This window comes from Bombus flavifrons, chromosome 3, assembly GCF_040668555.2.
Source record: "Bombus flavifrons isolate JBK064 chromosome 3, iyBomFlav1_principal, whole genome shotgun sequence".
Taxonomy (NCBI): domain Eukaryota; kingdom Metazoa; phylum Arthropoda; class Insecta; order Hymenoptera; family Apidae; genus Bombus; species Bombus flavifrons.
In genome coordinates, this window is record NC_138444.1 from 12962493 (window position 1) to 12990233 (window position 27741).

At 32.5% G+C, this 27741-nt stretch overlaps 4 protein-coding genes and 1 long non-coding RNA gene across 7 annotated transcripts; 3 read left to right on the top strand and 2 right to left on the bottom strand.

Moving 5' to 3' along the window:
* Window positions 1-4053: 4053 nt before the first annotated feature.
* On the top strand, window positions 4054-6057 carry CPR1 (cuticular protein 1). Its single transcript, XM_069132896.1, has 2 exons — window positions 4054-4103; window positions 5068-6057. The coding sequence occupies exons 1-2, from the start codon at window positions 4092-4094 to the stop codon at window positions 5713-5715; spliced, it is 660 nt and encodes a 219-aa protein (XP_068988997.1). The 5' UTR covers window positions 4054-4091; the 3' UTR covers window positions 5716-6057.
* Window positions 6058-6127: 70 nt separating this feature from the next.
* Window positions 6128-7541, top strand: LOC138177967 (uncharacterized). The gene is made up of 2 exons (XR_011172579.1): window positions 6128-6718; window positions 7435-7541. It is a non-coding gene; the product is annotated as an uncharacterized LOC138177967 (long non-coding RNA).
* Window positions 6935-13030, bottom strand: SMC6 (Structural maintenance of chromosomes 6). Of its 2 annotated transcripts, XM_069109360.1 has the most exons (19): window positions 12600-13030; window positions 12194-12386; window positions 11969-12121; window positions 11587-11831; window positions 11403-11522; window positions 11185-11315; window positions 10659-10859; window positions 10378-10574; window positions 10124-10270; window positions 9876-10060; window positions 9483-9793; window positions 9186-9405; window positions 8936-9106; window positions 8683-8870; window positions 8453-8618; window positions 7950-8063; window positions 7676-7873; window positions 7458-7591; window positions 6935-7343 (listed from the first exon to the last, which is right to left on the bottom strand). In XM_069109360.1, exons 1-19 carry the CDS (start codon window positions 12705-12707, stop codon window positions 7316-7318), a joined length of 3210 nt encoding a protein of 1069 aa, XP_068965461.1. In that variant the 5' UTR covers window positions 12708-13030; the 3' UTR covers window positions 6935-7315. The 2 variants fall into 2 exon arrangements, with proteins under 2 accessions (XP_068965461.1, XP_068965462.1); XM_069109361.1 differs by lacking the exon at window positions 12194-12386 and having other exon boundaries at window positions 12600-13028.
* Window positions 13031-14093: 1063 nt separating this feature from the next.
* Window positions 14094-18716, top strand: LOC138190266 (uncharacterized). The gene is made up of 4 exons (XM_069132953.1): window positions 14094-14715; window positions 14849-14983; window positions 15060-16036; window positions 16114-18716. The coding sequence occupies exons 1-4, from the start codon at window positions 14382-14384 to the stop codon at window positions 17836-17838; spliced, it is 3171 nt and encodes a 1056-aa protein (XP_068989054.1). The 5' UTR covers window positions 14094-14381; the 3' UTR covers window positions 17839-18716.
* Window positions 18717-21546: 2830 nt separating this feature from the next.
* LOC138190277 (serine protease inhibitor 3/4-like) lies at window positions 21547-26615 on the bottom strand. Of its 2 annotated transcripts, none has more exons than XM_069132980.1 (7): window positions 26531-26615; window positions 23015-23136; window positions 22762-22944; window positions 22424-22634; window positions 22074-22288; window positions 21794-21979; window positions 21547-21705 (listed from the first exon to the last, which is right to left on the bottom strand). In XM_069132980.1, the coding sequence occupies exons 2-7, from the start codon at window positions 23093-23095 to the stop codon at window positions 21562-21564; spliced, it is 1020 nt and encodes a 339-aa protein (XP_068989081.1). In that variant the 5' UTR covers window positions 23096-23136; window positions 26531-26615; the 3' UTR covers window positions 21547-21561. The 2 variants fall into 2 exon arrangements, with proteins under 2 accessions (XP_068989081.1, XP_068989080.1); XM_069132979.1 differs by lacking the exon at window positions 26531-26615 and adding an exon at window positions 24465-24619.
* Window positions 26616-27741: the final 1126 nt, after the last annotated feature.

Genomic DNA, 27741 nt, shown 5'->3' on the forward strand with positions numbered 1-27741 from the left:
CTCGTTACAATATCCAACAGGCAGTTAAATAAATCAATGCAAAATTTGCTAGACAAAATATGTGTACCGAAGAAAGAGAAAGAAATCTCGATATCTATGTAACGTTCCAATGAGAGTTAGAATTTTCCGAATTAAATTATCAACGCAACCTATAACGATCGAGCTACCAGTCTGATAATTTCTACTTCAATTTCGCGTCTTTTCGTAAAAATATGAAATTACATGAACAAAACCGCTCGTAACGAAGCTCGACCATCGTTAACATTGCGAAGAATGCCGCGCATTTCCGACGATCCGGCGACGCTCGTTGAAATTCAACGGTATCGGCCGCAAATCGATTTTCTAAATTTCTCCAAATTTCCATCGGGAATTTCGCATCGGGGTAAATGGGACCGTGAAAAAGCGAAAGAGAGAAGACAAACGCGCAGGACGAAAGAAGAAGGAAGAGTATGAAATTCGGTTAGGTACCAGCTGGTCGCGAAACTTTCGAGCGATATACGTGTTAAGTTGACTGGTTGGATCCCGATCTACCTCGATCGTTGCGTCACATCTAACGTTACCGGGTGAACAGAAGTGGAGCACTTTCATAAAGAAAAAATAGGCGGGCCGAGGCAAATCGCGGAGCCCATTTCGATCGATCGAATTGCCCCGGGCCATCCGAACCAACCGATCCCAGTCCTCATCCATAGTCGAAACCTCCGCCTTCGGCGGCTCTCGGCAAAAGTCTAGTCCGCAACGTCTAGCGTCGTGTACTTCACGTGAAATCAATGTCACAACTCGAATTTAGGTCTTCCGCACTTGTCGCTCACTGGCCACTGGAATTTTAATGCCTCCATTATTTCTGCTTTTTTCGCGCCGAATTATTCATTCGCCTTGCTAATTGCGCGAATACCAGCAAATATCTGGCACGAAGTTAGGCTGTTGTGTTGTAATGTTGATTTATTAAGCTTTTTCAGAGCAATAACGAATATGTATATCTTTTGGAATTGCATTTCTTAAAGTTGGAAATTATTTTGGGGGATATCGAGGTGAAAGGTTGGATATACCGGTCTCTTTTCGCGCTAAGAACGAATATTCTTTGATATTCTTAATAGTGACGAATTTCTTCTTTCGAAATGGAAAATAATTGTTTGGAATGTCGTATTTAATTGTACTGGTCTTAATGGTTCTAGGCAAGCTTGTAAGAAATAATTTTTGTATATTCGCAAACGCATGTACTGGATGGACGATGAAATAAATAAGTAAATATAATATATATATTCTTTTTAAAACATAGATGAATATTTTAATCTTCCTTGTTTTAAAATAGCCAACTATTCTTTGGAAATTGTCTGGTCTTTTTAAGACAACGATGAATATTTCGATATTCTCGATGGTGCTGCATTTCTTCGTTTGAAACAGACGATTACTTTTTCGAACATTGCGCCCAAGTTAGAAGCGTTAGAATCTTGCAGAGAAAAGAAAATTCATCTTTTATATTTCTAAATAAGATTTACTCGTTTTCTTTCTTTAGTTGGTTCATTGTCGTAATCGGTCTTCTCCTAAACAAGGAATTATTCTTCGAAACAACGAGAATATTGCAACTTCCGCAACAAGGCTGAAACACAATTGCTAAATCCTTTCGTATTTTTCATAGCTTTATTGTTCGCTTTTAAAAAATAATTTTCTGTCTCAGCTGTTGAACTAATTGATTCTTCTAAACACCAATGAACGTTTTAATTCCCTTATTCCTATAAAACGAAAAAGAACTATCCTTTGCAGGCTTGTCGTTTATGTGAAACACAATATTCCGATTAAGACGTATCCTGAATTGTCTTTTGTCGCGTAGGTCTTTGCACGTCTGGACGAAAAAAGAAATGGACATAAGGAGACGAAAGGCGCTGCCAGTTTAGCTATCCAAAGAAGATCGACAAAAACAGTATCGCTCTAATAAGTTGACATAGTAAAAATTTCCCTGTATACCCATTAATCGTGCAAAATCCGATCAGTCTTACGTCATCGGTTTCTTACGTCACCGGTACGCAACCTCGTCCTCTTCTTATTTTTTCATACCATGAAAAAACCAGTTGATTCCACCAATTATGGAAGAACTCAAGGTTGTAGGATACAATTCTTTCGCACCACTGACCTATAGTAAATCAAACGTTAAATAATTTGTCCATTTGAATTACTTATTTATTGTTCTCGCGGAACGTGCATTTTCGCTAGTTCGACGATATGAAACTCGAGAAATATCTTCGAATCGAGACGACTTCCACACGCGTTAACAAAACTATTCCAATGAATTTATCATGATATTTTATTTTACTGGCAGAATATTTTTAACAACTGTACGGTGTATGCGGTTAACGTTATTGTTTCGTAAGATGCCTCATGAGTTACGATCCTTCGTGTCTATCGTATGTTACACATGTGCACGCGTAGTAATGGATTAATTAGAAAGTACAGTAATTATAATATATTTTGGAGGAATTTGAACGTAAATGAACGAGATGGATGGATAATGATAAACGTTGAATAAACGGATAGCAATAAAAATGGAACACAAACGCTTCGAGCGTTGCTTTTGTAGTTGAAGATCCTAAATGTTGCAGCTTGAATATCGAGTTGTTTTTTGTATTATATTTTCTTGTTTTGTTTGTATTATATTTCAATACAAGTAGAAATCTATTGGAAATATTTTAATTTGAAGATACGCGAAGGAAATTGAAGTTTGAAAAGGATGGTATTAAAAGGAAAGGTATAAATTTCGCATTAAATGCTTCTATATACATCTAGATGAATTTAATTGTAATTTAACTTTGTAATTGATTCGCGTAATTGCATACTTTTAAGGAGTACTGACACCTGAATGGATACATTATTTATCGTGATGGGGACATTGCATGTGAGATTCTTCGAATTCAATGGAAAAAATTAACTGTTATTACGGCAAGTATGAACGGTAATTCAACGTACACTTTTACCTCGTCACTGTCACTTTCCTCAATACGGTACTAAACGATGAACCGATAGCACGTAAGATCCACGAAATATCTCCATTTTATACAAAATCGTGATATTTATAGATTTTAAAATAAATAAAAAGGAATGGAATAAAATATTAATAAAGTTCCGAAAGAGAGAGAGAGAGAGAAAGAATTTTTACACTTGTACATACTATATGATTAATTAATTGAACAATTTTTTAATTTGCGAACATCGGTATAATTAAGTCCGGAATCGTGCGTGCCATTTTAATTTTAAATGACACACATTGATATCAGGTACACGGTTCTATATAGTCGCGATTGATGTTAGTTAAACAGCCCATCGATTATTTACTCCTCCATAAAGTATCTGCATTTCGATTAAATAAATGTAAATATAAATATAAAATAAAATCGTTATTCACGATGTTCAGCTTTATTTTAATCATATACATATACCAAGCATAAATAAATTATACAAGGGATACGTATAATTTTATATCGTAATTTATATCAAACGTAAGATAATTCCACATACTTAAACGTCATATTTTCTAAACGTCGAAACGTTAGAAAATACTTTTGCAATTTACGAATGTATATATGTTATATCAAATATCAAACTTTTTCTATCTTTTATATCATAAAATATGAACGTTTAAACACTCAAAGAGTTAACTCGCATGTTATATTAAATGTAAAGAAAAAAGAAACGTTACGAACATAGAAATATAGCATAAGAATAAATTACGTGTTTTAAGAATAATCGACAATGCAGAAAAAGTACAGGGAAGGAAACTGATAGCGTGTTTCCCTCAAAGAGAAGCCCAAGGAAGGATTAAGTAACTCGTGGCAAGGACGTGGCCTAGTCGACGGAGACGGTGTTCACGATGGTCCAACGGCTATCGTTGTTGATCGAATTGTTCGTGTTGGGCGTGGTCCGATTTCTTGCTCAATTTTGCGGCCGCAAATCGGGTGGCCGTCGAAGGTACCGTCACCCAGTTACGTCAGCGTGCCCGTGGGTCCTGGTCGCGCGGTATAAAAGCCGAAAACCACCCGTCTGTGGTATCATTCGCATCACAGACAGACAGATCAAGAGATCTTCCAATCAAGCGAGCTACAATGGCCTTCAAGGTATTACGAACTCAGGAATAATCGTAACTTGATCAAAGGGCGCTTTTCATTCATCACGTATACTTCAATAATTAAATTTCGTATATTTATTTCATACTTAAATTCAGACTTTCCTTTCAACGAACGATATAGAGTATTTTTATTTTTATTTATATTTTTCATCTTCACTTTTAAATTTGCCTTTCTACTAACGAACGATATATAACTAACGATATATATATATATATATATATATATATATATATATATATATATGGCCTTTCTTTTTTCGTTCTGTTAAATGAGTAAAAGTGTTCTTAGTGCATTTTTAACTAACACTTTTTATTCTGCTCTCGGTTGAAAGTGGAACGCACGTCTCCATTCCTAATTTCGATAACCCTCCGCGTACAGAATACTCGGTAACGCGTCGCTTTCATCAATCGTCCGAGAATCTCAAAAGTTAAAGAACATCTTCTTTAATCTATCCAAAATAATTTCTATGATCTGTAATTAAAACTATTTATTTCTACAATCCAAATTGGTAACGAAACGCAAGAAATTTATTTACTAATTTATTCGCTCTGCTAATTTCGTGACAGCAGCTAACACCAGCCAACTGCAGCTAACCTAATATTTCCTCAATAGAAAACCACCTACGAAAAATTTCTATCTAATCGTCATATCTGTTTTTACAATTCCAAATACCAAATATCCTTTCAGCAAGAAACCGATTACAAACATCTACTTCGATAGATCTCTATCTAATCGTATCTCATCATATAGACAGACTACCGCAGTCCAACCAAACACCTCTGCGACGAAAAGCCAATTGCAAACTTGTACTACCAGTAGAAAATCCTATTTAATCCTTATATTTGTTCTCCAAGTATCAATTCGTATTAATACGAAGCTCTTTAACGAAAAGCTATCTACAAACATCTACTGCTAAAACTCTGCAATCTGATCGTCATATTTGCTCTTGCAGTTTATCGTCTTCGCTGCCTTCGTTGCTGCCGCTAACGCTGGAATCCAGCCTCTGACCTACGCACCAGCGGCGCCACTGGCTTACTCCGCACCTCTGGCCTATGCGGCTGCGCCTGTAGCTAAGGCGGTGGTGGCCGCCCCTGTGGCTAAGGCCGTTGTTGCAAAGACCGTTGACGCCGACTTCGACCCCCACCCTCAATACAGCTACGCCTATGACGTGCACGACAGCCTGACCGGTGACGCCAAGAGCCAACAGGAAACCCGCGACGGAGACGTTGTCCAGGGTAGCTACTCCCTGATCGAAGCTGACGGAACCAGACGCACCGTCGACTACGTTGCTGACCCAGTCAACGGTTTCAACGCTGTAGTCCGTAAAGAAGCTGCCGCCGCCCCTATCGTCGCTGCTGCCCCAGTAGCTAAAATTGCTGCCGCTCCAGTTGCCAAAATCGCCGCTGCTCCAGTCGCCTACGCCGCTCCCGTTGCCAAGATCGCCGCTGCTCCAGTCGCCTACGCCGCTCCAGTCGCCAAATTCGCCGCCGCTCCAGTCGCATACGCCGCCCCCGCTCCAGTCGCCTACGCCGCTCCCGTTGCCAAATACACCGCTGCTCCTCTCGCATACGCCGCCCCCGCTCATGCTTTCATCCACTGAATCCGATCTATTGTTTAGGAATTATGTTTATCGAATAAATACGGTTTTTTTTTAGCAAGTATACGAAACGTACTGTACTCTGTTACCTTTTTACTTTACTACCCATATCATTGAACATATTTTTAAGTTTGTTTTTAAATTTGGTATTTGTTTCTCTTTTGTGCATCGTTTAGGTGTGCAAAAAGGTAAATATATATGTACGTTGTATAGTGGATATTTCTTGGTGGTGCTGCACAACGGAAAGAATGGAAAATCATGTTTGCTAATTTTGTTAAAGGCATTTGATTGTCGTTGGTATATAATTATTATTCGATTCGAATATATTCGATGGTTCGCTAAAATTCCTTTCAGGGCACATTAAAGTTGGGACTGCTTTTATTATTATTATTAATTATTAGTTTTTTTATTATTGATAGAAATGTTAAAAGATAGAAATTCCATGTGCCCCTAAAAAATGTTCAGCTTAGTCTTTTAAAAATGATACACTCGTTTCATAGCTCTTTGTTTAAACTTATTTTTAATTTACGACACCAAGAAAATTTAAGCGAGGATATCGCAAACTTGCAAATTTATTTGCTTATCGCGCTTGTAAAATGCAATAAAACATAAATGCATATTAGAAATATAAAAGGACACGAACGTATTAGGGTTCGTAAAAGGGTTAATAAAACTCGTAGAGTTTGATTACGTCATGCCAAAATATTACAGGAGATAGGATAGTATTGGAAAGGTATGTAATTAATTAAAAAAATCTCGTGCTCATATTTTCAATCGCTATCGTTCATTAAGGTGGCTGGCTTTCATTAAAAATTCACGGACAGACATCGGTCTCCGACACTTTCTCTGCCAGTGCCAATGTTGCTGATTACACAATACAACCACGCCTCATACGCATCGTTCGTGTGTAATGCACGTAATGTGAGCCATTGCGTTAATCGGGAACTCCAGGCAAACCAGATTCATGCAATGGTGCAAACCTTGATCCACTTACGGTCCGACATATGTATGTACTCCCTTTCGTGACCACCTTTATGATTTCATTGACCACATTTATAATTGATCTTGAGATGATATTCGATTGATCGTTCATAGAGAAAGTGTATACAAATTACACGATTTCGTGATATTATCGAATAATTAAGATAACAAAGTATCGTAGCTTTTATTTTAGCAAAAATGTGATATAAGAAAAAACAGATTAATTTGTATTTTATGAAATGAGACGCAATCTGCTTTATAAATGAATTTTATTTAACAAAACTATGATTACAGATATATTATTTTTACGTACAAAAATATATCTTCCACAATCTACGTACCTGCGTGCACTTATTTGATAACACGTTCTTAAATTAAGACAAAAATAATGTATTTTATTTTTCTGTTAATTGACTGAAAGTTTTCATAGTATACTCTCTTAACTCTAATAACATTTAACTTTAATACATATAAATCACATTTTTACTTTCCCTTAATCTAATTATTAGGTATTTTGTCTTTTAACCACTATAAATTATATTAATAAATCTCATATAGAACTCAAAAATGGTGAAAAAATATATTAAGAAAAAATATTTATCTTGTATTGTACTTTTTACTCTTATGATCCTCTTTCTGGTGGAGCTAGCCTGAAAATTAAAATATAATATACAAAAGTTATCTTCTTTATTCGTATATATCCTAGGAGTATACATTTATTTTAAATTTAAATTATATTAGTTACAGATTTTGAAAAAACTTACTTATGTATAGTTACATAATCTTCTGCAAGGACATTAGATGTGTCTAAAGGTGTCAGAAATGTGAATTGACTCTGTGGATGCATTTTAGTATGATCCAAAAGAATATCCATTATAATTCGGCGATTTACCTTATCCTGGTTAAAATAATAATTAATGATTGTAATATTGAGAATTATATACAGATTAAGGAATTATAATATCCACAAAATTATATATACCATAAAGACATCAAATTCATCAAGGAAATAAAAAGGTAAACCAGTACATTCCCAAAGTGCTAGAATGAAAGCAACAGTGGAATATGATCTTTCACCGCCTGACAATGATCTTGCATCGTTAATTGATTTGTTACTATCGTTTGACGAGTGTACTTCAAGTTCAAGTATTTTTCGTGCGTGGTCAATATTTACAGTACCCTGGCGAGAATAATTGAATTAAAAATATAACATTATTTGTTCCTTCTTTTTTAACTGAAAAAATCACTATACGTACGTTTTTATTTCGTAAAGCAAGGATATTTGAAAATGAATTCTGAATTTTTTTACCGTATGTATGTTTCATGTCAGTAAACAACTTCTTTCGAGATTCCAATCGTTTTATATGAGCCTATAAAAAATATATAAATATAAATAAATATATTAATAAACAGTTATTTATGTATAAAACTTCATAATGTGTATGGTCACTCTCAGATATTAGTATTAGTTTATCCCTAACATTAAACGTAGCCGGCAATAAACTAAGGAAACGTTTCGACTCTAACAGAGCATGCTGAAAACAATGATTCGAAATCGAAAGAACTTAAGTTCTGGTAAAGAGATACTATTAGCTACAAAAAAATTGTACGGTAAAAGCATCGTGTTCGATGATTTAATGAGGTTAATGCTGCTACGGAACAGTCAGAGTTTCTTGGGAAATAACGTCGTAAAAAATGTGCAAATTTATAAATTCTGACTAGATTTATGACACGGAAGATATATCGCGGAATAGCGTACTTGGTAATTTTTTTCAATTTTAGAGATCAAATGTATATCTCTCCCACATTTTGCTTCCTTTTCTTTTAATTCTTTACGTAATTCTTCGATAGTACCAAACATTCGTTCTATTTCAAGAATTTTATGTTTTACATCCTTGGATAATCTTTCAAGCTCGTTAATCGATCTGAAAAATATTAAGTTTTATTTAATGTTATACATCTTTAAATGTTCATATTCATTTTACTAACCTTATTGTGTCTATTCTATCGCATCGATTTGTAGCATCCGTCACTGCTTTTTCTGTACACCTTCGCTGTTGTTCAAATTCTACTGTTGCCTGCTGTAAGGCTTGATGTGCTACCTGCAGCTTCTTTGTAGCATGACGAGTTTGCGCATGCAATGCTTCCTTTTCATCTTGTAATTCTTTTATATTTTCCTACATACAAAATTATATGTATTAATATGAAAAGAATAAAAATAAATCTTATAATTTTTATGTACCTTTAAAGGATTAATTTTTGAATTTAGATTTTGTCTTAATTCTCTGTGATGCTTAACTTCTTCCTCTAAAGATTCAACTGCCTTTTGAAGTTGAAGAATGCTAGCATTTAAATTTGATTCTTCAAATTTTTCTTGATGTAATTTCTTTTCTAACTCGCTCAATTCGTTTTTCTGTGTAAAATAAAATAAAAATTTTCATAACATTCAAATACTCTTGGCTAAATAATATATATATTTAAATATAACTTACAAAGACAGTCACAGATATAGTTTCATAAGCTTCGATTTTATCTTTTAGATCATTAATTGATGCTTTATATTGATTTCGAATGGCATGAAGCTTTGTTACTTCTGTTCTAACGCCGCCTAACTCAGTGCTTATACGTTTTTCTTTTTCAGAAATTGTTTTATACAATGCTACAGCACTATCTTTTTCATTATCTATAATACGAACCTCTTCTTCCAATGCACTAATCATAAAATGGAATTTAATGATATTTAAAGTAAAAATAAACGGGCATAACAATAAACGGAAGAAATTTCATACTTAATAGTATCTGTAATAGAAACCTGAAGAAATCTAGCTTTCAAACTGCGTGGTCCACCATAACTTCTGTACTGTGGATCTGGGTAAAATGTATCACCCCGTTGTGTAAACGCTCTTTTACAGTTTTGTGGAACTTTGGAAGCCTTAGACATAATTTCAGCTGCTTCTTTGCTAGATGGAATTAATAGAATACATTCAACTTCACGCTGGTCGATTAAACAATTAGCAACCACCGGATCTGATATATCCATTGCATCCAAAAGATTGGGATAATGTGAAGATTTGGTACAATGTGCATGGACATCATGAACCTAGAAACGTATATATGTATATAAGTTTACATGATGTACTATTCAGTATATTGCGGTATACATTATGAATTAATTTTCTTACAGTATTATAAAATTTACTACATATAATTTGTGGAGTTCTTTCATTCAAATAAATTTCTTTCATAATTGTATTTAATACTTTGGCATCACGACTGTTATCTACACAAAACGTACTAAAAGTACTTGCTCCTAAAAAATGTTCAACAGCAGGAGCCCATGCTGAATCTTTCATTTTTATGTATGCCCCTAAATATAAACAAAAACATATAATAAATCGAACACAATGATTCACTTTCATCATTATCTTACCAAGTGGACCTCGCGGTTTTTCCTTAAAATGTCCATTACTATATTCTTCTTCGATTCTTCTTAAAAGACGTGGTATATTTCGCCCAAAAACAGTTAATGTATTATCAGAATATTTTTTCCTTGCATTTATATCCAACCTAATTTTTTCTGAAACAAAATGAAGCTATTATTCAATCTTATACTCTATAATGCAATATAAGTTAAATATATATAGTGAGTGAAAGCAATTATTCTACAAATAATATAATATTTACCTATACGTTTTTCACAATTATTGATTTCAATTCTTGAAGTTTGAATTTCTTTCAAAAGACGCATCTTATCAGTTTCTAAATGCATTTGATAAGTTTGCTTAGTTCGTAATAATGCTTCGGTTTCATCTAATTTTTGTTCCAAATCAGCTAATTGTTGTTTTATTTGGTTTCTTTCACTTTGTTCTGCATTATCAGCACTAGAAATAAAAGAAATAAAAGTGTATATGTAATAGTGTTATATAAAACTGGTATTGTAGAAATACAAAAAAATCATATCAAACCTTTCTAATCTATGTATTTCTTTGCGAAGTGCATTAATATCATCTTCCAATCTTTTAACTTTACTTTGGACAGAACGCCACTCACGTATTTTAGTTGAATGCTCATTTTTTTTTATGCTATATTCTTGTCTCGCTTTATTATATGTTTCAGAATTATTATTAACTTCCTTTTCTGCAGACTCAATTTCTTCTTCCAGTTCCCTGCGAATAAAAGATAATATAATAGTATATATTACATATCAATGTGTTATCTATTATGGAAAATCAATCAGACCGAAAATGGGAGTCTACTCTGTTGCATTATAATATAATTAGTATGAAAATGAATGAAACTTTGAAATTTTAATAAATAAAATTTGTTCATGCTATTAAAAATTACAGAAATATTTCAGGTGAATAAAGTAATCATAACTAACTAGTAAATATATATATATATATATAATAGTAAATATATATATATATAATAGTAAATATACATATATAATAGTAAATATACATATATATTATATATATAAATAATTCATACTGAATTTTTTTATTTATTTCTTCATCTTTTGATTTTGCAGATGATCCTGTATCCTGAAGCTGCTTAAAATTATCTTCACATTTTTTTAGAACATGCTCAAATTTTCCTAACTTTCTTTCTTCTGCTATAGCCTATGTAACAAAATACATACTTCATGTCAATTTATTAAGAAATAATGTTACTTTATAAAATTTTTGTATATTAAATATAATACTTACAACTGCCCAAACTAATTCCTTCTCAAGATCAACTACTTCATCGCGAAATTTATCAATTTCTTCTGCTCTTTCTATGCTTTTTTTAAGTTCTTCTATCTCTTTTCTAGCATCTGCTAAAATCTATACAACATTTTCATTATATACATGAAATGATTTATATCTCAAAAACATAATGAAAACATACTTTATTATACTGTTTCAACTTTTCATATTCTTGTTCACATGTCAATTCAGCTTCTTTATAATTGTTACCAATTACATTTAGTAATGTTGCTTTCATAAATAGTTCATACTTTTCTTCTGGTCTGGATGATACTAGAAATGTTCTAGATATATCTTGATTTAATATAGAAATAGGATTATCTATTTGAATATTCATTGCCCGTAATATATTGGCCAATTCATTTTGTTTTGTCGAGACCACTTCGCCTGTAAATAACAATTCACAGAAGTTTTATTTTAAATAAATTTAAATGTGAATAAGATTTAAATTAATTATACATAATGCTTTCATAAATAATACTATCTTATATAAACATAAATATAAATGTAATGATTTTAATAACCTCTCCAATTCTTTATCTTATAAGATGATGTAGTTCCAATACTTCGGAAAACTGTTATTGAATCACCATAAATATCAGGTTTATATGCCATAGACCCATTATTAAATAAACTTACTTCAATAGTAGCTGAATTTTTTCCCTTCTTTATAAAATCTAAACAGAGAAGAAGCATGTTATAAAAAAAGAAAAGTATAAAAAATATTATTGTGTATAATATGTTTATACTTTTTACAGATGCTCCACGACTAGTAATATTTGCCCTAGCACCAAGTCCAACTGTTAAAGCTGTTAATATTGCACTTTTTCCACTTCCATTACGACCAATAATAAAATTTACATTTGGATTTAATGTTACTTCCAAGGCATCGTGACACATGAAATTTCGTATTAGAATTCTTTTTATTTTACCTGTTTTAGACTGTAAGACAACACATAGGTATAAAAAACATGCAGGTAAGATACAGGTCTGTTGTATGTATGATTTATATATATTATTATTTTTATATATACTATTATATATGACATATTATTTATATTAATATTAACGTGCTAAAAGAGCATAAATAACATTCAAAAAATAAAACATTGCCCTCAATTTTTCCTTACTATGACATTAACTCTGACCACTTACCTCTTCTGTAAATTGAGAAGCATTTTCTTTCGCTTTCGAAAGTTTTGATCGATATTCTTTTGATTCTGCAGATTTCCTTTTCCGTTCATTATTCGTATCACTTTCCATGGTTTCAGAAATGTTTATGATCTTAAGATGTACGTATAGATTCTGTATTCATTCAAATAGCCGTGCACTATCTAATTTTATAAACATCATCTTTCTGATGAACGCTTATCAATCTTAATACAAACAATCTGGAGTCATCATCGAAATATAATACTTTCTAACGAATCAAAGTGTAAGAAATTCTTCTGTCATAATTGAACCATTCCAATAATGTATTTTCTGAAATACAAAAGCGTCCCAGTATCTCAGCGTATACCCAAACCTTTCCCGCCAGAAAGAACTACTACTCTGATTCAACTTTCATTGTCATTATATACAACATACGTAGTGTCCACTAACTTTTCTTTGAGGCAACCAATAGAAATGTTACATCGTGAAAACGAAGCTTGCTATCCAATGGCGGGAACACTTTTAAAAGATTCAAATTAATTATATGAATTTTACTAATTTAATTAATAATTAATAATATTAGTCAATAATAATAAAAATAAATCAAATATAATGTTTTCTTAAATAGATTGATTTATTAACTGTTCCCTTTCCGCGTTTTTCTTATTGTCTTTGGATTTTCTTTTACTTACCTTAACTTTCTGGTCTTATTGTAAGTCTAATAATTTCTCATAGCTGATCATTGCATTAAAATAGTCACTAATAAGCTGATTCTCCGCTTTTCTATCATCTATTATCTTTTCTAGACTTTTTACCTAACCTCTTAATTGTATCTGTACCGCAGTATACTATTCATGCATTCCATTTTGTTCCGTTTATTCTTAACATTCTTCCCATTATTTCTTCCTCTTTTATGGAACTTTCTTTGCATTTCTCAGTTACCTTTTTTACAGAGAGATTGAGATTTAATCGCAAAAACAATAGATAAAATAATAGATAATAATACAAATTTCTGTATTATAAGTTTTGAATAAAAATAGGTGGCTATAGAAATACGCGTTTATTGAATCATAACAAATATATTAGGTTTAATATATAATTAACTTGACTTGGAGATTTATGCAAATTCACATTTCCATGAGCACATTTGAATGAGTATGATTTAAGCATAAATCTATTTTATCTACAAATACTTTGACGAGTACTGTATGCACTTACATTAGATATTTTATATATTGTAGTATGTTATGCGCATTCTATGCATTCTATGCATTCTTGTATCTTTAAATTTCTCATAATTGCATAAAAACCTGCGATTTAATAATTACATAAAATATTACCTTATGTGTGTTATACGATACTAAAAAACAAAATCGAATGTATAATCTTTGTACATTGAAAGAAATGAATAAACTAAACTGGAACTCATACAGAATATGTGTATATCATTCATGCCTATAGTATTCAATACCTCCTACTACTTCCTGTCACTGATGTGCTTCCTACCCCTACCCATTGCATCTCTCCCCCCTACCTGTTGCACAGGCCTTTAAAATTTAAATTGTTGTCGGTTAGAATCGGTTGATATGAGTGCACAGTTCATGTGCATTGCTGGAGTTCGGCGTCATCTTTTACGTGATGAGCTTTGTTTGGTTGCAACCTGTTGATATGTACTAATATACATCGCAATTCTTTGCGTTATTTTATGAGAGTATATTGTATCCTAGTTCCTATATTAGTTCTAATACGTTTGGTGGGAAGAAAGTAAAAGGTATTCGTCGTGAAATGAGTGATTCTGGAGACAATATTAAATATAAATGGACCCCTGAAAGTACTTCGCTCTTGGTATCGGTGTGGTCGGATAGGCAAGTGCAAAAGCAACTTGACTATGCTTCGAAGCCACAACTTGTTTGGGAAAATGTTGCACGATATATAAAAAAGAAAGGATATAATGTCTCAGGTAAACAATGTCGATCACGAATGAAACAGGTCTTGGTTTGTTACCGTGAAGCCAAACGAGCTGGTACTCGCGCTGGTGTAGAGCAATATTATGAATCAATTGATAGAGTTCTTAAAAATAAACGTATTGAAGAAAATGTTATTGGCATAGATACTGTGGGTAAGACATATTGAAAATAAACTGCTAATTTATTTATTATTTTAGTTATCAAAATTAATAGTTCGAAGTATATAATAAATATTTATTTAATGGATACCATAATTAAAGAATTTAATTTTTTATTTTTCATTAGATGCAACAATAAATGTTAAGTCTCCTCCAAAGGAAGTAAAAACAAGTAAAAATTTGCAAGTGAGACATAAATTTCAGGAGCCTGTACCATCACTCCATCGTACAGAAGCATTATCACCTACATGGACATTAGGACGTAAGAATTATATTCTTTTATTTAGATGGTATTTTAAATATATTAAAGAAAGTTTAACATATAAATTACCTTATAGGTGAAAATGAATATCCCGATTCTCCTGAATCAAATGAAACTATAATAGCACGTCCTTATAGAGTCTTTTCTCCAACAAGGGATGTAGCTATCAATACTGGTGAACAGTTAACTCAGATAGCTGTTAAATCAACACAGTGCAATACTTTTCCAGTAGAAGAATCATTAAATGTAAATTATAAACAAAATTTAGTACCAGGTTATAATTATGGAGAAATACCCTTCCAAAATACGGTACAAAATGTGCAAAATCAAATAATCCAAGAAAATATGCAACATAATTTGCAACAGAATCATATGTGCAATAAGCAGAACATTTTAGTGAATAACTTAAATCTTGAGCAAAATCTACAAAATTTAAATCAAGGTTTAACAGCACAATCTATAAATGTACCAATGCAACTTAGTTCAATGACAATGCAAAATCCTAATGTAGAACATGTAATTCAACAACACAATCAGTTGCAATACTTAGTAAATACAAGTAATCGTGCAATGCCTCAGGAACCACGAAAAACTGTGGTAGATCAGGCTTTAACAAATATGTACAAACAGCTATATGGCAATTGTTCAGCTCATATACCTGTTGTAGAAGATACAAAACGAATTGGATCTTTGTCCCCAGATTATTCACCAGATGTATCTCAAAATTTAAATGATGCTTTCTATCAACCAAAGAGTGATGAAAAAGCACCCAATTTAAATAAAACTTATAATACAATTACGCAAACTACAAACTCATTAAGAGTACAAAATCCTGAGATTTCTGTGATTACAAATAACGCAACATATAATGATGATAGCTTGTTAGAATTTTTGATAGATTCACCAACTCCATCCGAAAATGATAATAAATCAAAAGATAGTACCGTCAATACAGATAATATCCCGGATGTACCATTAAGGAAAAAGAAAGCTGAGAAATTAGAGCAACTCGTGTTAAGTGCCATTAACTCTCAAAATGAAGTCGTTAATAAGGTAAAGTACAAATCGCTGTTTCATCTTATTAGCACGTGTAATCAGATGATTTGTTTGTTAACTTTGTATCATTTCAGATACTTACTGCACAAAACGATATGGTGACAAAATTTCTAGACATAGATAGAAACCGTCAAAGTAGGCTTGAAAATCGTTTAGACGATCTATTAAAAGTTGTTCATGCTTCTATACTTACGAAGCAAACTTCAGAAGGAGATATCGAAATACCTCCACCACCACCAGAACCTACGATAACATCCTTAGTACCTCCTCCACGACCTGGTGCTGCACCTCCAAAGTTAGATCTAGTTCCTCCAAAACCTTGTCGTGTACCTTGTACAATACCAAGTTCGAACATTGAATTGATTAATCAAAATACCATAGTAACAAGACCAGGTGTGGTATCACCTATAACTAGTCCAGTGAAGAAACCTGGTACTATATGGTCAAAATTGGGACCAGTATCACAATCTCCTTTTGTGAAAGCTCAGCAACGATTAGGTTTACAAACAATTACATCTACGGAAACACGAACTCAATCATCTGCAGAGAGACGTATAGCTAAGGAAGTGGAGAAAACTATGGATATAGAAACGTTGATATTTGAAACTAAAAATTTCTTGGACATGGAGAAAGAACTAGAGGAGAAAATAGAAAACGCTCGCCTTGAAGCAACAATAAGCCAGACTTTACATTCACGTAGAAAATTATTTACTCAAAAAGAACCCACACCAGCAATGATATTAACTGCGGCATTTTTAGAGAATGAATGCCGCACGGCTGAACAATTTATAAGTTGCTCTAATATGTCAAATATAAATAAAAAAAAATTAAGAGATATCGATGATGATTTATTAGCAGGTCAAGGTGAAAGTTATGACCGTCTACGGCAGTTCAATATAAAGTCTACTTACATTCCTGACGAACCTTGTGATACGTCTACGCCAGCAAAAACAGGAACTATTTCTAGTAATCATGAAAAAACATCCATACAAATGGTACCCAAGCAAACAATTCAACAGTTAGCTCAGCTTGTAATGAATACAGGAAGGTGGAAAGATGCTGGAGGACAAACTGGACAAAAATACCTTGGGCATCTAGTTCAGCCAAATACACATAAACATCAAATTAATACACAAAATGTACCTCCAACTTTTTATAATGAGCTATACACAACAGGCCAACCTAAAACTATGTCCAAAGAAATTCAAAGAAAAAATGATCAAAACTATGTTCAAGACTGGATGTTAAATAAATATGAAGACCCAATAAACGAACAGCGAATAACATATGGTCCTTCTTGCAACGTAACAAATCAAAAGCCAAACTTTCCTATAGGTTTCACAAGATCCAATACTGAAAATTTAAAGCAAAAGGATTCTAATAGCGAGATGTGCAGACCCCTTGAATTCAATAGTAATGTTATATCAGATCGTAAACAGAGCGTGCGTTTCATGGATGAGGCGTTAGCTGAATTACAGCGTATGTGTATTGAAACAATGTCTAAAGAACAACAAACAATGAATGATAGCTTGCCATATGTGTTGAATAATCCTAATATGCTTCCAATTGAGAATCGACAGATGATTGAAAAATATATTCATGATTTAATCCCAAGAAAATTGAAAGACAATAGAGACAAAGACACTGATTCCGATAACGATGATGAATTTTTGGATACTACTACTAGTATGCCTGCGATTGTACCACGTCGAAGTTCTCTTACATCAACTGGTACTGCATCTACTGAAACTGCACATTCCATAAAATTCCCAAAACCAGAAAATTGCGTAATAACTTAGTTATACAAATAAAGTAATATATTTACCACTTTGCTTCCATTTTATACAGTAGTTAAATAACAAAAACATCATAACCATGCCTAACTATTATTATATTAGCATCTAAAAAGAAAATAAAGTATTATTTTCTTTATCAATTTGTTAATAATATAAGAAAAGAATAATATTTTTGAAGATGAAATACAATGCATATTTACGTAATTTGTGCAATATATCTTTTTTCTAAAAATTATAAAACATGCAGAACTAAAACAAAAAAAGATGCTTTAATGATAAGGCAATTATGTTATTCAATACTTGTTTTTATGAGAAGAATAAGTCAAGCTTTGTTAAGTCAAAAAATATTCTTTTTCCATACTTATTACTGTTATGCTTTCATCAACATGTTCAAGTTGTCATGCAAGTCATTGGATAAAAATCATTCTTATTGAACGTTATTAAGTAAACTAAATTGTTTAAAGATTCTATTACTTTTTATCATATACATTATATATTATTTGTTACAACTTGATTAGTTTATTCAGCAAAATTACATAATATTAATAAATTCTTTTATATTGTTAATTTGCGTTAAACTTGCGGTTCATTGGCATGACCTGTAAATAATGATAGTTTTTCAAGAATTTTTGACTTTCTGTTATAACATAGAACGATGTTGAAGATAAATGGGCGGTCGATTCTGAATCTTGGAATTTCAATCATAAGACTGATTATTACTTGCATTTCTATTACAAAATTGTAAAATAATAAATTATACATGCGAGACAACACGTTAACAATATAAAAGGAAAGCAATGTCAATAAGAAATGTCGGAGTAATTTTAACATAATTTCTGTTAAAGCAGATACATTTAATTTGAAATACAAAATTACGAAAAGTAATTACTTTTTATTTCCGCACCTTTATACTAAATGATATTTTTAATAATAATGTGTTAACATTAACATTAAGTACATTAACATTAACTACGTTAAGTGTATTGTTTATCGTTATGGAATGTTACGTCTGATTAATAAATTACGATATTTACGTCAAGTAACATACTCAATGAAGGTAACTTTGGTAATTATTGATGGCTCATCCATCTCATCGACTTCGATGAGATTTGAATATGTTGTTAGAGGTAAGAGTCTGAATAACTTTCGTTATACATATAATCGAGGTTCGACCTTAGCTTCCGAGATATTTGCAAAAAATTGTCGGTACTACAAATATACTGATGCATACGCTGTCACAGACGCTCAAGTATAGGCAGAATTCATTGGAGTGGTACCGACAGTTTCTTGCTAATGTTCCGGAAACTAAGCGTGAACGGCGTTTATATGTATAGGAAAAAGTTACTCAAAATGTTCTCCAAGACATTTGGTTAAAACCAAGACTTGGTTAAAACTTTTAGCACGGCTGGTAATAGAGTCGGCTGTGACTATACAGGCATTATATATTTGCCATATGTTGTTTACAAATTCATATACAAATTATGAAAAATTAATACACATAAAAATGCGGCGAACTTGTACAAACGTTCTGTCCTTTCCGATTTCAATGATTTTGAAATATGTTATAGAAACCAAATTTTGAACAATATTTTCCTGTATAGTACAACCGGCAGTTAGTTTTAGTTTCCGATATATTCGCAAAAAGCAACCGGTATCAGTACATTGAATTCAGCCTATAATTGTGAATCCGTAGCAGCGTATGTATTAATATTGGTTGTCAGCCGAATAAAATAACGTCTAACCCAAACCTAATACTTCCCTTTTGTATATCGTTTATATATATGTTTGGATTAGGTAGTAATTAATCTAGCCACCATCAGGCGGCCAGTAACCAATACTGGCATATGCTGTCGCGGATGCACAATTGTAAATAGAATTTACTGCAGTGGGAAATGTTGATTTCTACAATATATACAAAAATCACCGAAAACCGTAGGGCGAACAAGGTATCAATAATTCCCGTATTTATTTTATCCATGTATTTAATTCTTCTTTTTCTACTTTGAATGGTTTTCGTCTATCAGCATTATACCCATAAATAATCTCCATCCAATACAAATATCAAAATAATATATTTTTAAGGATAATTAACGTGTCCATTGAATAACATTACTATGTCTTGATCTTCAGTTTAGTTTTTATAAACACTGTAGAAAAATGATCGATCGATCCTCATCATTGGAGTGGGAGAGGAATACGAAAACTAACACGAATAAAGAATACTGCTGAAACAAATTTTATGTAAATTGCTCTTGTTGTTTAAAAAAAGCAGAATATTGACAATTTATTTTTTTTTATTTATTTTTCGAAACATATATATATATATATAACTTTAAGTTATGATTATTTGTAGCATAAGGACAAAATAATCCAAATTGGAAGTGAGTGCAACACATTTATTGTCAGACAAGGTATTATTGAAAAGCTTATAACTACGGAGCACAAGAATTAATTATTACATTACTATGATATTACTATTATGGCACTACTGTTCTTAGATTTTGGGTTCGATAACAGAACCGCAGAATAATGATAAGCTAATGTCATTTTCCTTTTCATCATTTATAGCTTTTATGATATAAAAAAAGAATGGCTGGTCAATTTTGAATTGTATAGAATACTGTGCGCCACCCATTCTGTCTGCCTCAATGACAGCTGGAACAAAATTACGTCAAGCATTATATTTGAGTGTATGAATACAATTATATATTAATATATTATTACATATTAATTAAAAACATATTATAGGAACATAATTTATAAGGAACAATAATAGAGCAAGAGAGAATATTTGTTAGTTTCGAAGGACCTCGACTAGGAAATTGCAGAGATTTATGGAGGGTACTTGAGAATATTGAGGGTACGCAATGAGGACGAGCGGACACCTGGTTGCCATCTTGCCCGCGGTGTGTGGCCAGGTCTAGGCAGAGTGTCGCCCAACGTAACAATGAATACTCTTCCTTTTCAGCTTAATGATTGCTTACTTTTTAATTCCTACTTAATTTTTTAAAAGTCCTCATAACGTAAATTATATACACACACACATACACATACATGGACGATTATATGAAATATGTGTAAAGTGAATATAAAATATAAAATATGTAAAAATAAAATGTAAATAAAGCCAAACCTCATTATGCGAAGAACCTCTACAAGGATGATAATCTACATGACTTAAAGATTTTTCGGCTTTCACCTCGAAATTAGATTGGATCAATGGTCGATTGCATTATAGTATTACGAAGAATCTCGTTCTGTCAAGTGTACAAATACGCATATGTATAATGTAAGTACATAGTCAACAATGCATACAGTTAGATAACTGTATTCCAACTTATAAAGCAACGAAATAAAAAAAAATTGATCACGACACAAGCGCATTGTAACTGGCTGCACATGCTCTTTCATACAAATTAATTTCAATCCTATCAATAATAAGATTGTAATGAAGATTTTTATTTTCGTTTTCTCTTTTAGTTTCCTAAGTACGTTATGCCATCATCTCATAGAAAATGTGGTTAGATATAGAATTAGCCTAAATAGTGATGTAGAGACAGACGACTGAGAGTCATCCTGTAGCCATTGAGTAAGAATATTATGAAATAAATAATAAGAAATTTCTTGTCATATTACATTATTTTTTGAATATTTTCATACCTAGTACTTGCACAAAGTGATATGCTGCTTAATTTAAATATAAACTGCATAACATAGAATGTTTATTCACTTACCAGTAGCAGCGGCAGCTTCACTTCCTTCTTCATTCACTTCAATATATGTCTTTTGTACAACATCAGTGATATACAAACTTGCGTTATCAGTAATCGCAGAAAAATCAGCACCAGTAAATGCATCAATCAAACCCATCTACATAAAATAAGGATTAAAATACGAGAAATAGTTATCTACACATAAGTTACACTTTATATATATATATATATATATATATATATACCTCTTTTAAGACATCATTAAGTTCAAGCGTACTTTCCATCTTGAACTTTGGTAACCATAATTCCATTCGTTCCTCATATCCCTGACTTATAATGTTCTTTAAACTTGTATTTTGTAATTTTTTCTCAACATCAGACAAACCATCAATTTCGTTTGGAAGAATTATAACCATACTGAATTCGTCACCCTAGAAGATATATTGGCTTCCTTGTGTATTTCACAAAGTTTTACAAAGAAGCAGCTTCTTTTTACACATTAGTGCTTTTTTCTTCCAAACTTACCTTGTATGGTATTACAACGAATTTAGCATTTAAATCTACAAGGTCTCCATATTTGTATATACCTTGTTTATACATTGTAGGAACATTTTTTACTTCAACTTTGCTAGTATGAAATGGCATATCGCTCGTTAACTTAGGATCGAACTTATTTTTCCATTGGCCTTTAAAATATATTGCATTGACAAGTGCTAACCTTGTCAGGTTATCTATCATTTCTGTTTATAAAAAACATTCACAACAATATAATACTACATAGTATGATTCGTTATATTGAAGTTAAAATGTATCCAATCAAAATTTTGTATAGTATTTTCTTTACATCGTAATGAATAAAATAAATATGTACAAACCAGGCTTTATAAGGTCTTTAATGAGATTATTTGTATTTTGTTCGACCCAACTATTAATAATATTTGCAGCTTCTTTATTTCGAGCAAAGTCTACCAATTGAGAAGCAGAGCGGAAGTAAACTTCCGTTAAATTTTTGTAACTTGGTTTCATATTTAATTTTGCTGATATGAAGGCTTTATTTGCAACAGCCAATTTATTGTCTTTCGCATTCTACATTAAAACATGAAAAAGATATCATATAACGTAAAATAATGCATTTGTTATTTTGTATTTATAAATTTACAATTTAAACTATACATTAATATAGTAAAAGCAAAAGGTTGAGAGAAATACCTACGTTGAGATTATCAATCAGTGACTGATAACCAGATGTGACAAGACCCTCTGAAGTTGGCAGATGAAGTACATTTCTAAACTGGGTTTCTGTGTTTCCACGAGCTCCACAAGCAGCCATAGCAAGAGCAATACTTGCACTTAAAGGGGACGTTATAAGGTTGCCAGGGTTGTATTTTCTAACAGTCTGAAAACAATAAGTGTCTCATAATTTATTCATCAGTATTTGGAATAAATTTTAAGTCCCACCATTTTACCTGGTAAAATGGAGAACTAAATTGATTTGCACCTTCCAAAACGGAGCGCAGAGCTTCAACATTTTCCTCTGCTTCTGACATTGTTATTAGGGCAACAGTCACCAACCAGAAACTTCTTATTACTAAAACAATTTAGTAACAAATTGTTGTTAGAAACTGGCAAGATAGATTGTATTGTAAATCTTAATAATAAATCTCTTGCTATGTAAGGTTTGAAGATTGTGCAAAATAAGTTTCTGCTTTCTTTAAACACATCTGGTGCACAACTTGTTCGTTCCCTCATCACCATACCTTTGGCTTCAAAACGAACTTCTCAAATATCATTGCAATTCCTCGATAATTCCCAGTCATACGAAGATAGTGAAAGCATTGGCAAAGAGTATAGTAAATATTTCTTTCGGAATGATTTCTCTATTACTACCTAGTCATGTTCTAGGCATTTTGGAGCAAAAGGGTAAAACAGTTTTGGAAGAACAGAGGTGGCACGCTCTATTTACAAAAAAATGTCGAACATCTATTGCAATTTGTTGCATTTCTGTGGCTACTCGCGGCCAGGAAAATCGCAGTGTGAAAGACATTTTGCTGTGGACACTAGTGACAGCAGAGGATTGGAGGAAACATTAATCCCCTGTAGTCAGAAATATCAGTACGTAGTTTTCGATATGCTCTTATGGATTTCCATGAGTAAGCAGGTTTAATATTCAATTCACAATTTTTTCTCTTCCATGATTGATACGTGCTAAGCTGCAGCCCATGTATCGTTCGAATTGAGGATCACAGTGTGCCCTACTACTTATGCTAACCACCTTTCGTCCGCGTAAGGAGGCTTACTCACTTGCGGGGATATTTTGACCGATTTTTAATTGACGGTAACTAAAAAACAAAGCAGAAGGCGCAATTTTTTTCCTTGATTTTCGGCATCAAGAATCACCCCTGAAATATTCGGAAACCTGTAGCGGGACACCCTGTGTATAGCTTCTACGCAGTTAAATATCTAACATACACCCAAAAAAATGTATAGAAAAAACAATAAATTTTTAATTAATATCTTTAAGATACATGCTACAAAAGAACTAAACTGGTAAACGACTAAACATTATTATTTAGAATTATTTTTGCACTGTAAAAATGTTACAGCTAAAAGGTCTAAGAGATCATCAGTCTAGTCGTAAGACATTTTTCTCGTACAATTGAAATCTCGAAAATAACAACGAAGTATCTTTTTGAAGTACGTATTTTTGAAATACAATAAACTCGTTTGCTTGTTGTAATGATATCCGTTGATGTGAATATAAAAATCACGAAAATTGAAAATACAAAAGGAAAATAATTACTCGGAGAGGAAGATTTAAATGATTATTAATGAATTTGAATTAACTACCGAAGAGGAATTGTGTATACTCGGTATAATCCGAGGGGAGGCCAAATACACATATATAAATTTACTCACATATACGCATGGTGACGATCCGCTCGTTTTACTGGTCAATTCTCTTCAAAAGTTAAAAGCAGACTGCAAGAAGAAACGTCTGAACGAATATAAAAACGCGATATATACAAACTCAGAAAAGCACTGGCAGTGGGCAGAGCGAAATTATCGAGGATCGGTAACGAACAAGTAACCAATCACGAAGTACGTGATTATTCGTATGTCCGCACAAACCATACAAACATGAATTTTAAATGCCATTGGTATTCGACTTTATATCCCAAATAAACAGGATGATACAAATATAAACAAGGCAATGATATCGCGTCTAATATTGTCGGAAAAATGTGGGTTTTCCCATATTTTCCAACAAATATCATTAAAAAACTATTAACATAAATATTTATATATATCTATTACATGTCTTCTCTGTAAGCAGTGAATTTACGCAAATTCTGTTTGTTCATTCGAATAATTTTCAAAAATATGATGTTGATTTATTTGAAAATCATTTTTGTAAAAGTTGTAATTTCTTTCTTTGATTTCTAATCGTTCTTCTATAAGATACTTGTCAAAATTCCGATTCTACGGAAGAAACAAATTTTGATGTTTTTGTTATTTTGCATTACAGTGCAATATATTTTTATTATGGTTTCAAAACAATATTGAATTAAAACTTGAATGTATAGTAAAAATCGCATATTTATATCGAAATATTTATGGTACAGCAACGTCTTAGGTGTCTTACCAGCGACTTATTTCGATCGAGAAATGAAGATCGTAGAGAAATGACTGAAATATTCTAGGAATAATATGTATGTGTAGATTCGCTTGCACGTGTTAATGGAAAACACATAAAGATAGGCACGTAATATTCTTATTAGTCTACAGTGATAGATTCTGAATAGCGTGTTTCGAAATTGATCATTTAGGTAATTAAAGTACAAAATATTTGTTTTTTATTTTATTACAAATCTAAGCAAATTAAATTATAAAGAAAGAAAAACTTCTTTTTTACCACATGTCCTTACTTTAACGAACGTGGAATGACTTAAAATTATCGATTTAAATCTAAAAAGTACTTGACTTACGCATTTATCAGTAGTAACACTGCAGATTTAGTAAGCTTTTCTGTTACGTAAGGAGGCAACATAATCGTTTGATAACAACATTTTAAAAGGAAGTTAAAACATTTTGAAAGTTACCGTGACCTCTTTAGTGATATCTCCTTTCTATCTCTCATCACGGAAATTAGTTTTACATATTTATTATTGGATGAAACATGTTATGAATAAATAAATATATATGATTCATGTACACGTGCTGTCAAAGAATTTATTTGGTTCAATGAAAAGAAAAACATAAGTAATCCATAATAAGTATGTTTACCAAATTGTAAGCGTTGCACAAATAGCACATTTCCTGCATAATATACCTGTACTTGTTCACACTTCCTTTAAATTATTCCAAATGCATTCATGTCACCTATGAACACTTACACTACGGGTACGCTATACAGCTTAGTAAGAACTACGCTAGAAACTGCTCAAAATTAGATGAAACGCAATGTTGGACAGACCGATCAATTCATAGTTGCAGTTTCAAGCGCAAATGCGTGAAGCTAGAAGAATTGCGCATGAGTAATAAAATAAACGCTAAGAAATCTGGCGAACCTTGAGTAGTAATGGAATTAAGCATACGAATTGGAAATGAAATATTTTTTCCGGTTTAACTACGTGACATATAAAATTTACTGGTATAATACATGACGTTAAAGTAATTACGTAATTTTCGTCATCGTTACAATGAGAATATGTAGCAAATGGAATTTATTTTTTAGTAATAGTCAGACTATTAAAAGTAAATTGGAATTCTATAGATTTTATAAATAACGAATAGAAGAAATCTATTTATCTAAGAGTACATCTATACAATGTATAGGATCAAATATATTATACACTAAAACTATTTCACGCTTCACATAATACGCATTAAATATTTTACAAAAATTGTTTTGTAATCTATTTGATTAGCTATTTGTATATATTTACAAAAAAGTGTTTAAAATATGATAAAAATGGCTTTACCTAATAAATTGTGGTACTGTAGTTGTTGAGTGTCTAGTTGGAAATGCTCCCAAATAGTGTCTTCGGGGTGTTGCTAGCTACATAGAAAATAGTTACATCTATATGTCAAAAATGAGATAATCGATGAGATTATTCGTGAAATTCTTGAAACACAAGTGTATTGTGTGTAATATGGATTAATTCCAAGTGGATTAATGGAACGGTAAATAGAGTACAAAAATTTGTCTTGTAAGAAAGAAGGAAGAAATTTACTTCTTGATTGTCTTAGAGTATTATAAAAGATATCACTAAATACTTTCGATCTTTCTATGTACACGTATATATATGTCGGGTTTACATTGGAATTAGGATTAGGGGCGTGAAACGAATCGTCGTTTGGTTTACGCATTGTCGATAAGCAATAGAGAAGACATTGACTAGTGCAGATACGATTATTATAGAATTGGACAAGCAACCGTGGCAATTAGACACTCGAGAAACTAATGATAATGATTTTAGGTTCGATAACGAATCCGCGGTCGACGGGGTGATGGATGAACGTGCCCGCAAAATCTAAGTCAGACTCTTTGTTAAAACGGGGAATATCCACCGAGCGTACAGACGCTAAGTAAGTCGCTAATACGATCTCGCGAGAGAATGACTTTTCGTCGCGATGATGCTGCAGAGGAAAACTATGATGGGGTGTGTCTAAGGACACGAGATCATCGGATTCGTCGAGGATAGTCTTCGTTCAGAAAGTAAGGGAAATTAACGTTGCTGCTAATTGGTCAATCTCCATATCGGTGGTTAGAAAAGATGCTAGCCGCCCTCGAGGGAAAGTTGCTAGTGGGAGATGCCGTTCGTTGAAAGAAATAGATCTCCCCTATCTTCCCGTAGTTGGGACAAAGACTGTTTATCTGTTTGGAGGACTTTAGGTAACTAGATCTTAGTGTTTATAACGGCCCTCGGGCTAGCTGATCACGTACTGTGGAGACACATCAAAATCTGGCAATCATCTTACTCGAAGAATAGGGATTGCGTGTGGCCACGGGACAGAGACCGTTGGAATGTTTACTGTCGTGTGTCGCCAGAGATATTTCTTTTAAGGAGAGTTATAGAATTACTTTATACCATTGTTAGGCAAAGCGTTCATCCCCTGACCGCGGCTACGTTCGGCGACTGGCTATCGCCTCGAGCCCAAGCTCATTATCACAAATCTTGAACAAATACAA